The sequence below is a fragment of the Colletotrichum fructicola genome (assembly GCF_000319635.2).
Source record: "Colletotrichum fructicola Nara gc5 chromosome Unknown KSG_Nara_v1_contig08, whole genome shotgun sequence".
In the NCBI taxonomy this organism is placed as follows: Eukaryota; Fungi; Ascomycota; class Sordariomycetes; order Glomerellales; family Glomerellaceae; genus Colletotrichum; species Colletotrichum fructicola.
Genome location: NW_027094058.1, coordinates 238195 through 249418, shown reverse-complemented (window position 1 = coordinate 249418; position 11224 = coordinate 238195). Strand labels below are relative to the sequence as shown.

Sequence of the window (11224 nt, the reverse complement as noted above, 5' to 3'; positions counted from 1 at the left end):
TGATAGAATAGTAGTGCATCTGGTATATGCTGCATCTCCAATCTAGAGCGGAAAGACTAAGATCTTGAACATAAGCTGGCCGTGATTGTCACTAAGAACCATGTATGGGCCAATCCAAGTTGCCAACGCGCTACACCAGCCTATCCAACCCAACTAACACGAGGCAACACGGTGGTAGCTGCGTTCTCGACTCAAATGCAAGCCACTATGTAACTCAAGAAGCTTTTCTACAGACGGTATCTCAGGCATTCTCCTATAAGCAATAGGGAGTAAACGAAGAGTATGCGAAGAGTAAACGAATAGACAAGGGCCACTAGAAGCCCCTCCTTACCTATCTTATGCCGTCTTCGGCGACGCCGATGCCGTAAAGGCCGATTTGCCGTCTGGTTCGACCCAAAATTCCTGCTATAGGCCTTATTTCATGTTAACCAAGAGTAGCTTAAGCCGTAGGATCAAACTCCACCTAAATGCAGGTCAGATGTCAAGGAGTCACTCCGCCCAGGCGAATGCGGTCCAGGGGCTGATGGTACCTAGTATAAAATCCTCAGGTCGCCGTGTCACATCCGAGAGCTCTGGTTATAGGTTCCCAAAACATCCCATTTCACTCTTCTTGATATCTCGCTTCCACCTGCGATAGGCCCGCGCTCATCCTGTTCCCCGGCTTCACATATGCAACCAAAATGTTCCGACATCGCCCGCTCCTCCTATTCTTTTTGGGGGCCCAGTTGTGGCATCTTCTATGTCACGGAGCCCCTACTACGGTGTCGTACGTCTACCGGGGCGATACAAGATCGCCCGGCGAGATCAAACGACTTGGAGGGTTTCTCGCGAAGGGCCAAACCAGGTTCGGACTTCAAACTGCGGACACCAGCCTCTTCAATCACATGAAAGGTACCCATAACATAAAGAGCCGGGACGAAGACGGATTCGTCTCCACCAGTACCAGCGAAACCGTCGCAGCAACGTTTGTTTACGGGAAGCCTTCGGCCTTCGTTTACAAGATTCACGTTACCCCAAACATGATTGATACTGTTGGCACCCTTGGTAAATACAGTGACTTCGATGAGGAACTCGAGTTCGCGGCCTTGGGAGGCATCAAGTACGAACAGATAGTCTCCTGGAGACAGTTGAAAGGCAGGAATCTCGGGAAGTCGACCATGAACAAAGACTTCGACAAACGAAAGTACGGCTCGGCGGCCGCCGGTGGTGTGCAATATCAGCTGGCTGGCTTCCCTCCAAACCACAAGGCTTGGCGTGAAGAGCCCTGGAAGAGTCACAAACCTTCGAAGCGCGACATTGGCAAGAAGTCAGGCTTCAATTCTGATTTTCCGAGGTATGTCTGGTTAAACCCTCGGACACGGTGCTTCGAGCTGACTCATGCGAAGCATCTTCCAATTAGCAGCTCACGCTCGAGTGCCCCAATTGATGCGGGGGCTGTCTGAAAAAATTACTACTGCCATTACGCGAACCTCCCTAAATCCGCCTGAAATCAAGACTATATATTTGGAGAAGCCTCATCTGGGAGAAGCACCCCTTCGTAAGGTGTCTACAAACGAAATGAGGCTTTGACAAGAAGACTTGTATCAAACAAGCACCGAACAAAGGTTGTGGAAAAGACGCGCCCATGATTTGATGATTTGGGAGATCTGTCAAGTTAAATAGCAAAGCGGATTAACCCGAGCGATGGACAGGCACAAATCTCAGTGTAGGTCTTCAAAGTCGAAGGAGATTAGTTATAGAGGTAATTCAGAGTGAAGCTAGGTTGTAACTGTTCGTAGAATGTTTAGTTATAAAGTGGATTGCAGAAGAGCTATAGAAGTCTGAACATGAGCTTTGGCTAAAGTCATACTATGTACAAGTCCTGAACAGTGTCCGTTGTCTGGTTACTGTCTTTGATCCCGATGGTAACCGTCCCTCGTACGTACGGTGGCCGTTTGTACTAAGGACGATAGTATGACCTGAGAAAAAACCTATGGTCAGGCTTCCATAGTTCTTTAGCAATCAACTTTGTAAACATCCTTACATGCTTTCAGCTTACTCACTAAAGACGAATGGACAAAGACTGTGGCCCGTACAGCCGACGGCCAAGTGATTGCAGAAGAAGACCGCACCTTACATTCGTTCTAGATCGGAAAACCCCGGGCGATCGTGCGCCCAAATTGCCCCTCTCGATCAAATACAGGTATTGCAGTGGTTCGGGGCTGCGATACAGGTCTTCGATTCCCAGTCTTCAGGAGACGCGCTTTCGATGGTCCGGGAGACGCATATGCTGCGCGCCGCACAGATGATCACAATAATGTGAGAGGCAAATCGACGACATGTATGGGCGCAAAACAAAAGTCTGGGAGGGATTCTGACCCGGCAGCTGCTTTAGGGTCGACATCTCCCACGGTCGCAACTCCCTCGCAGCACATCGTGGTTTCAGCACTCGTCATTTAGCCCATCTAAGCCAACAGAAGAACGACCCGCCCATTACCTGCTTTGTCCCTCCCCCCCTGGCCACCAAACCCCGACAGGATCCATATTTTAGGGTTTGGCTTAGGTCTTGAGTGGGTAGGGGTAGGGGGGTAGGGGCTGGGGATGCATGTCGTGCTTAATCAGGGTAGACCTGCGGGCACCGCCGCACTGGCCCCTGGGATGGATGGTGAAATCGTGAAGCCGAAACTCCAAACCAACGATATGGGTAGACCAACGATATGGGCAGCCGACTATGAGCAATTGCCGACGACGTATCCTCAAACCCCCTCCCGGCCATCCAGGGAGATATTCTGCACCTGATTCCCACCATTCTTCTAACCCAGCCCGGCTGAACGCGACTCTACGAGCGCAAATCCATCCATCTGCTGAGGTCTAGACCCACATCTGCATGGTTCGAGGCAAAGTGATTAGGATACGCCGGGGTCTCGGTCATCTCCAGCCGGACCAGTCCTGCGGGTAGTGCCAAGTCACAGCACCGCCGGTGGAATCCGGGGAGATGAATGGATGGGGAGTGGTGCACATTAGTCGCAAACCACGCTGGACATATGTGACAGCTGACGGCCGAGCGGCCTGACCGGTTCAGCAGGTCTGAAGACTTGGGTCGGAAATTGTGGGTAGGTGGACAGGCTCTCCACACCCCTCCCCATACAGGTTCCAACGGTCCAATGAACCCATTCTAGGCCCATCTCTGCAGACGGCGCAGGGCATAGAGATGACGTTGTATAATGACTTGTCATGGCTGGGGCTTGATAACACCTCCCAGGCAGGCTAGGGGGCTCTGTTCTTCACTAGTGAAGGTTGATTGCTCCTACAACGCGATTTCACAGAGACCAGGGCCTAAAGGGCCAAGATATGGACAGAGACCTGATATTCGACGGCAGAAGGGACGAACTCCTGATCCTCACTACAGCAGTTCAGCGTGTATAGTTCAGCCTGCGAATGGACACGCTGCTCGCTCGTGCTTGACATGCTCAACATGTACGGTGCATTGGGACATAGCTGGGACAGACGAGATGTTCCAGCCATCGCCGCAACTGTTGCCTCACACAATCAGACAATCTCTCGACACCTACTTGACGCACAAGTATCCCATCACACCTATGATAGATCGAGCACGCATAGAAGAGTACATCCGCAACTTCGCTTAATGCCCCGGATGCTATGGCGTTATTGTGTCCTGTTGCGCCACCGTCGCTCCGGACCGAGACGTGTCATCGGCCTCTGCCGCTGATTCGCCAGAGTTGTCTCGTCAGCGCAGCCATTGCGACCTCTCGGAGCCCCCGGCCGACTTCTTGGTCTCTGAAGTGCTGCGATCGAGACGGTTCTGTCACCTCGCGGACAACCAGTCCCTTACACAAGTTCAAGCCTCTTTCATGCTGCATTGTGCACACTCTAGCCCCCGCAACGACTATGCGGCTTGATTCTACCTACGTGAAGCGATAACTATACTACAGACGCTTAGGTACCATGAAGAAGCCACTTACGAGGAGACAACCGACCTGTTTGTTGCAAGGGAAGCTAGACGCGCATTTTGGGTTCTCTTCATCACAGAACGTGCTTTCGCGATTCAACGACATGAAACCCTGGCCTTGCATTCTACAGTAGACCTATCTCACCTCGATCCACTTCTTGGGGACTCTGAGATCCTGCATGACTTTCTTGATCTGATCTCCCTCTTCCGGCCTTTTGATGACGAATTTATGACAGCGTGGAACTCTTATGCGGAACACCAGACGGTTAAGCTGGTGAGGCCCCCAGATCATGAGCAGCTTTGCCAGCTGCAGAGAGCTCTGTCAAACTGCCTCGCCGACGTGTCCGCCTACCCTGAGTCGCAGCAAGCCGAGCTTTTCGTCACATGCGGGTGGCTTAAGAATGTTGTGTGGCAGCTGTGCTTGTCAGTTACGACGCTGACGAGTACGGATTATTGCGAGAGTATGTCGCTAGGCTATCCCCTGAGCATAGCCCAAGACATTGTCTTTGTCCTCCAACTCTTACCCCAGAAAACCTTTGCTGTAAACAGGGTCAGCATCTTAGAGAAGTTGTCCCAGGTTGGAAGTTCACTAGCAGATGTGCTTTCATTGAACACACCCACTATTCTCCGGCCAATGACGCTTGATGCTTCTACGGACACTCTGATGGAGATTATCAAGATCGCCAAGAAGATGCTCGGAGCCGGTTGTAGGCCCCCCCCCCCCACCCCAAGCTCAGTTAAAGAGTTATGCTAGAGAAGGATAAGTATTAAGAGATGGCTGTCGTCCAGGTTAAGAAGCGTTTTGATAGGGACATCAGAAGTGTTCTGTTAAAGGCATGCTTTTGAAATTGGCATCCCTGTCTTTAGAGCTTCGTGTACCTAGCTTGCTCACCTCTCCCTTCTACTAAGCACTCGCTTCCCCCTTATTGTCGTTCCATTCCTAGTGGGTGGATCGTTATAAGGGTTCAGGGCGCACCGCAAACCGAGCCTAAAATGGGAGCGCAACGTGCGGATGGATAGAGCCAAGTGTGGAGTAAGGAGTAAGGTTTGGGATACTTTGAGACTACCTTAACCGGCGCGGAATCCTTCATCGCCGGCTAGCGATTGTATCCGTGACTACCGGTGACAAATACTACACATGGACTACACTTCACTCGCGTCACTTTGCCTTCTAATAGGTGGGCATAATATGATGAGTTGGGAGTTACGTGCCCGTCTTAATATTCCGTTGGTCACCACTGGGTGGGCACTGTTTGGTCTCCTTTTGCTGTGAGTATCACATAGTGTTAGCTATCCTTATGGTGGAGAGCATAGGGATAGACGTGCCTGCCTACTAGGGTGCTGTACTATCCGCTTGCAAGTTGCAGATGCCCCTGAGGTGAACTCTAGCTCTAAGTTTTCGTCCTAGAGTTGAAGGCAGGATCCAAAACAGGATCGAACTAACCGAGTATCACACTAAAGACTTGTCCTAAGATGGTCTTAAGGACTAGAACGGGAAAGGCGCACCGACATGGATGTATGTATGTGCTGATCTTGCTACGGATGCGAATCTATGGATGATGAACTAATTCAATTGTATGCGGTAGTGCAGCATCTCTTTGGATGGCTTGTTTTGTGACTAGCTGCGTGTTTGTCTATGTATACTTAAGTAGGTATATACGTGAGGCTGGAGAGCGAGAAATGGCTGATAACGACCCACGCTTGGCGTTCCATCCTAGGCAGGCTAGGTTCATTTCCTCACTAAATCAACTTGTTATTCTCGTCTGCACAGAAACTCGCCGCTAATTAAAGCGACCACCCGCCGGCCGCCATCACCGGACTTCAGTGATAGCAGGTGACAACGCAGGTATACCTAGGTCGGTGTGAACACAACACCCCTCAAACCAGAGAACTTACAGTAGCAGAAGCCAGATACAGTCGTTTGCATAGCATGTGACCGTTATGCTAGACTCAAGTAGCAACTCGCCTTACTTTTGTAGTAGAACCTTAAGGGAACAGTGTCTACAGCGGATGCTAATAGAGAAGAAATGATGGCAATGATGGGTGTAGCGTGTATTATGGTCCATGGACGGACGAGATGGTAAAGTGTATAGGAGTTTGTCTTGTCTAGAATGAAGCATAGGTAAGGTGGCTGGAGATTCTATTTAGGGTTTATCTCAGAGGGTGCAGTTCAGGAGGTAGGTTGATAGCTGCATGTGAGCACCTGTCGCTGAGGAACAGGTTTAACATGGATCGGAATGTTGGATTCGTGTATGTATGACAATGACTGTTCGTATGTACGTCAAGATTGATTGCGACACCATGATATACGCATCTCCCTACTGTATGGTATGATGTTGGCACTGAACCCTCTACCGAGAGGGCTCTAGACCCACAGAATGTTGACTGCTATAGGACGGCAGACGTGAGACTAGAACGACGAGGATGCGTGGCGTAGCTGTAGATCATAACACATCAAACAAAGAACGGGTTCACTTATGAAACAATCCGGCGTCTGAGAGGGCCTATCGTCGAGGATGCTCTTCAGCGGATGAGATTGGGCGGGAGGGAGTTCTGTTGATTGTTCGGGGTAGGAGTGGTCACTTTCGTATTTGCAGGCACCACCTCGCAGCTCAAGCAATTTCCAGGAGAGTGGGACGGATGACAGGCGCAGTAGAATGCTGGGAACAGCTGCGCCCCCTACCCTTGTCCTAGGTATCTCAGATTGAGACGGTTGTGTGAAGCCTGTTGTGGAAGGATGGTGGGATCGGCCCGCCCTGCTATGATCTGCACCTTCCTTCCGATGCAAAAGGGTGAATATATAACGCAGTAAGGCCGGGTCTCGTCGTCCCAACGACATTACAAACACTGGAATAGAAAACACGGAGCAGGGCTACCTAAGACCTAAGGCTGTCTTCAGGCCTAGCGATGATTCTTGCCACCTGCCTTGTGCACTGGCTCACTGAGCTAGGCTGCAGGGCTTAGGGCGGTCCAAAATACCGAAACGGATTGAATTTGTGACTAAAGTTTAGAATCATCATATAGGCTCAAGCCAAGGAATAATTCATTCTGTTGTTAGTATGAGTAAGGAATCATCAAAATGTTTCCAACGCTGCTGCTGAGCACTAGCACGACGCGAGAGTACCCACGCTCGACTGAAGAACGCTGTCTGCAGTCGTTACAGTAAATTAAAGCAAACCTGGATAGTATCTGGATCATTTGTCTCAACGAAGCCGACTTTGAAATAGTCAGCGATAACGTGAAGAAGAGCCTCTGTTCTGAAACATGAGTGCTAGTATGCAGCGAGCTCTACCCCATAAACGTTGATGAATGAGTCGGACTGAGGTACTTGATGACAATGAAAACACTAGGGCCGAAACGATGGCGAAGTAACAGTCAGTAAAGTTCACGTCCGCTGGACAGCTGGCCATCTATCCGGCGACAGATGAGCGCATAATAGTTCCCGAATTTATAGCTAAGTGGATGCGGTGGGCTGTACGCCGCTTGCCTCGATGCTGTGCTACCTACTACTTACCCCTGATATCTCTATCGCGCGGCTCGACCTGCCGCCCTTCCTACGTCTAAGAACCTAGCTGGCAAGGATTTCAATCGAAGAGCTTTGAGAAGCTCTGAGTTACAGGGCGTGGATTTCGGCTGCTGATGATATGACCTAGTGCGACCCAGATCGCCGCCAAATCGGTCTTTTTACGACTGGCTTGCTGCTCCGCGCTTCTCCTGACCACTGATGATCGAGAATATGTTGTCTACTGGTTTGGTAGATGTTCTGCGGAGCATCAATGAACCCGTAGGGATACTCGCCTCCCTCGGCGCGGACCCTCATTGAGGGTGGGCCGCGAGCGAGCGTGGGGAACGATGCTGATTTGCTTATGCGTGAACGTTGGGAACGGCCGTGGCAATTTTATGTCGACTTTCTTGCCGGGCTTCCGTGGCACGACGATCTCTTCGTCCGCCATAAACTGTGTTGAAACCCGGGCGCCTGCCTAAGGACGTCCTGCCGGCCCTCCTTCCTTCTTTATACACGCCAATAGTTAAAGCATTCGCTAGCAAGGCAATTCAGGTGTTCTTGTGATCCTTCCTAGGGCTGCCCTGAGGCTAAGGTTTGTCGAAGTTTATGAGCGGACGGAAGAGACTCGCAGGCGCGGAAAGCCGGGGGCCGAAACAAGAGCGAGCGGGGCAGCCGGAAGATATCTGGTCTGCTACGGATGAGCATAGCTCGTTCCTCACCGTAGCATCCCAGACGTAACAGCAGGAGATAGCGAGGTAACCCAGCAAGCATTCTAAACGATGGATAGGCACGTAAAATTAGAGCAGTAGGAAGGCAAGGCGGGTGACGGCGGGCCATCCCGGCGGGTGTGAGGGCGAACGTACCAGCTACGAAGGATGCAAGTAGAGGTGTTCGCAGCTAGGATAGCTAGGCTTCAAGACGTGGCATGGAGCGGCGTATTCGATAAGCAGATGGCAGCTAAAGGGGTACAGATGACAGAAGAGGGGAGGAAGGGTTAGGACAAGTTACACGTGTTACTAGGGCCGGGGGAGGGAGGCGAATTTCGTGAGGAGGCGTTGGGAGCAGCCGTTTATGTAGAGCATCTTTGCTGCCGATCTAGCAGGATATAAAGGAATTGCGGAGTGGCTAAAATAACGTTGGGGATGCTTTGGGTCAAAGCTGTTGAAACGCTACTAGAAGCTCAAGTGGGACTATTCGGTCCACTCTGCCTGTTGTTGCTTTGTTGCCCACTAGACGGGCTAAAATAGCATTGTCGAGTTTCGGTGCCGCAAGGTCAGCCACAGCAATGCAAAGACCAGAGGAAACCAGCACCCCGCTCCCCCGCCCTCAAGGCAAGTAAATCTGTTAAGTCCTGTTTAACAATCAATCAACCAATCAGTCAGCCAGTTAATTGATAATTAACCCCCCGTCCCAGCCTTCATAATATGCAATCCTAGGACTTGAAAAGCATTATAGTCGACCTGTTACTGTTTCGGCAAGCTGAATCCCCTTTAGCCATGGAGTCAACCGTTAGTTTTGCATCCTCTCTCTCTCACCCGCCGTTCGTCAGCATTTGACGCTTACTTCTCCGCGCGCGTAGCCTTTTGTTTATTGCTTATTGTCTTCTTTTCTAGTCCTCGATAGACCTGATATACGTGACAGTTGGACGCCCTTTGCCCTCAGAAAATAGGGACGCCCCAGCGTAAACTAATACACACATACACACATCCGTCGTTCGTTTACGCCCCCACGGTTTGTATAGCGTCTATGCTATATCACATGAAACGACACCACAACCCGTTTACTTCGCTCTCCACATGCTGGAGAATGGCTATCAACTGCTACTAATTCTCACTTGACAGCGAACCCAAGCGGTCGCGCACGACTAACCTTTTATCTAGGTTATCTTTGTTTTCGTCCTTTTTAACCTTGCTGTTCATTTTATCTTTTTCTTTCGTTTTTCTTCTTAGATTGATAAATATTCGTCTGGGTGTCAACAAGATAACAACTCAGTTTCAACAGAGGTCTCGTTAGTAACCTCGTTCTCTTGCGCGTCTACCTCCAGTCCGCGCCTGGCCTGCTAAAAGCGATCTACAAGCCACCGCAGGCTGAGAGAACTTGTGAAGTCGTGCGTGCCTGCCATGTTCGACCTCGGCGATTCCCGTCGACTCAATGCCGGTAAGGTAGATAATTAAATTAAGTATGGGGCATAGACCGCTAGTCCGAACCAGCCTTCTCCAGCGGGTCTAAGCGCCTGGACCATTAAGCTGTGTCATGTATCGCTGTTCCCGTAGCATCCACACCTATAGAGCAATGTGGACTCTCCGAGCCAGGAGAGCTGGGTAGACCCATCTTGACGCAATTGAGGTCTACAAAAAGGTTGACCGCAGCCGAGCGCGTGCCTCGACCGGCGCAGAGCAAAAAGTGTCAGAAGGGAGCACCCATGATCACAGGCCAACGATGAGTGCGACCGGTCTGTCCGTCTATTATTACCCATACTATTTGTATCTCTCTACGTCCTCTCCCGCGTGTGAACCTGTCATTATGAGGGGTACAGCCATTGAGAGAGTTAGGAGGCTCTTTGACCGAAGACAGAGTCACCTATTGCAGCCCGTTCCCCCCCCCGCCGTCTGTTGGCCTGTTACTACTAAACCATCCGTCCCCCAGCAAGCCGTACGTCGCATTTGTCGAACTACTATCTCCGACTAGTTGTCTTTTCAAATGTCGTCTTCTGCATCTCAGGGCTGGGTGGCCAGGCTGTCTGGTCTCCTTGTGCTCTTCACTCTCTTCCAAAGTATCGCAGCTCAGGATCTCAACCTCAAACTTGACAAACGTGCCCGGGACAAAGAGCAGCATATCCTCTACTCCTCTAAGCTCACCTTCACTAGAGACACTACAACACTTTTCAACGACGACCAACTCTATGGGCTTGCTGACCTAGCTTATACCCAAATGCAGGCCAAGTTTAATGTTGATCACATCAGGGCACAGGATCAGCCCGCCATGATAGCTGTTATGGCCGTCAAAAACAACATCTTCATCTCGTCCAGCCAGAAGGGAGACGGCCCTTCTCTGTACGGCTACGGCCCCCAGCATCCCAAACCACGAGTCGTCGCTGCCCTTAACCGGTGCCAAGCCAGACTACAACGCCAGAAGAATGTCCCAGTTAACCAGAAGCATCGAACCGAGGCCGGCTGTGCGGAGATTTTCGCTCTTCACCAGGTAGGTCCTGCTCCTTCTGCTACCGGGTCCTTCCCATGGATCAAGGCGCTAATAACCGACTCCTTCGACTAACACCTCCTAAGTACTACTTGGACAGCGATACCTCGCAGCAAGCTAACAATCACCCACACTCCATCCGCATCGTGGCCTATGGTAAAGGGGGCCGGACAGGCGTCGCGGGCCGTGAGTTTTTACCTGTCCTAGTGTATGTTTCATAGTCGGCGTCATGCTAATAAGCCTATTAAACAGCTCAAAACCCCTGCGGTGGCGGCGAAGTCGTTAACCAAGAGGGCCGTCTAACATGGGGGTGCAAGCAGTTTATGGCGAACGAAGAGATCGTCGTGCCACGGAAGCCCGGCAAGAAAGTCGACATAAAATTGCCACGGCCGTTTCCAACGTTCACGCATAAGCAAATCAGCATCGTGCCCCGTGCCTCAAGCCCCTCCACGCGACCCACACCTAGGGGGGCGAGCATTAAGAAACCAGCGAGGATGCTCCGCAGAACATCCGCCAAGACAATAGACAACAAATTCCAGGTCGGCAGTAGTCGCGCTAGGTCATTGGATTAG

The 11224-nt window shown here is 51.1% G+C and overlaps 2 protein-coding genes across 2 annotated transcripts; both read left to right on the top strand.

Moving 5' to 3' along the window:
* Positions 1 to 680: 680 nt before the first annotated feature.
* Positions 681 to 1816, top strand: ctxA-2 (Cholera enterotoxin subunit A; the record flags this gene model as incomplete). The annotated part of the gene is made up of 2 exons (XM_066152845.1): positions 681 to 1333; positions 1403 to 1442. The coding sequence occupies 2 exons, from the start codon at positions 681 to 683 to the stop codon at positions 1440 to 1442; spliced, it is 693 nt and encodes a 230-aa protein (XP_066007774.1).
* Positions 1817 to 10154: 8338 nt separating this feature from the next.
* CGGC5_v013081 (uncharacterized protein) lies at positions 10155 to 11224 on the top strand (the record flags this gene model as incomplete). The annotated part of the gene is made up of 3 exons (XM_066152844.1): positions 10155 to 10655; positions 10739 to 10838; positions 10905 to 11224. The coding sequence occupies 3 exons, from the start codon at positions 10155 to 10157 to the stop codon at positions 11222 to 11224; spliced, it is 921 nt and encodes a 306-aa protein (XP_066007663.1).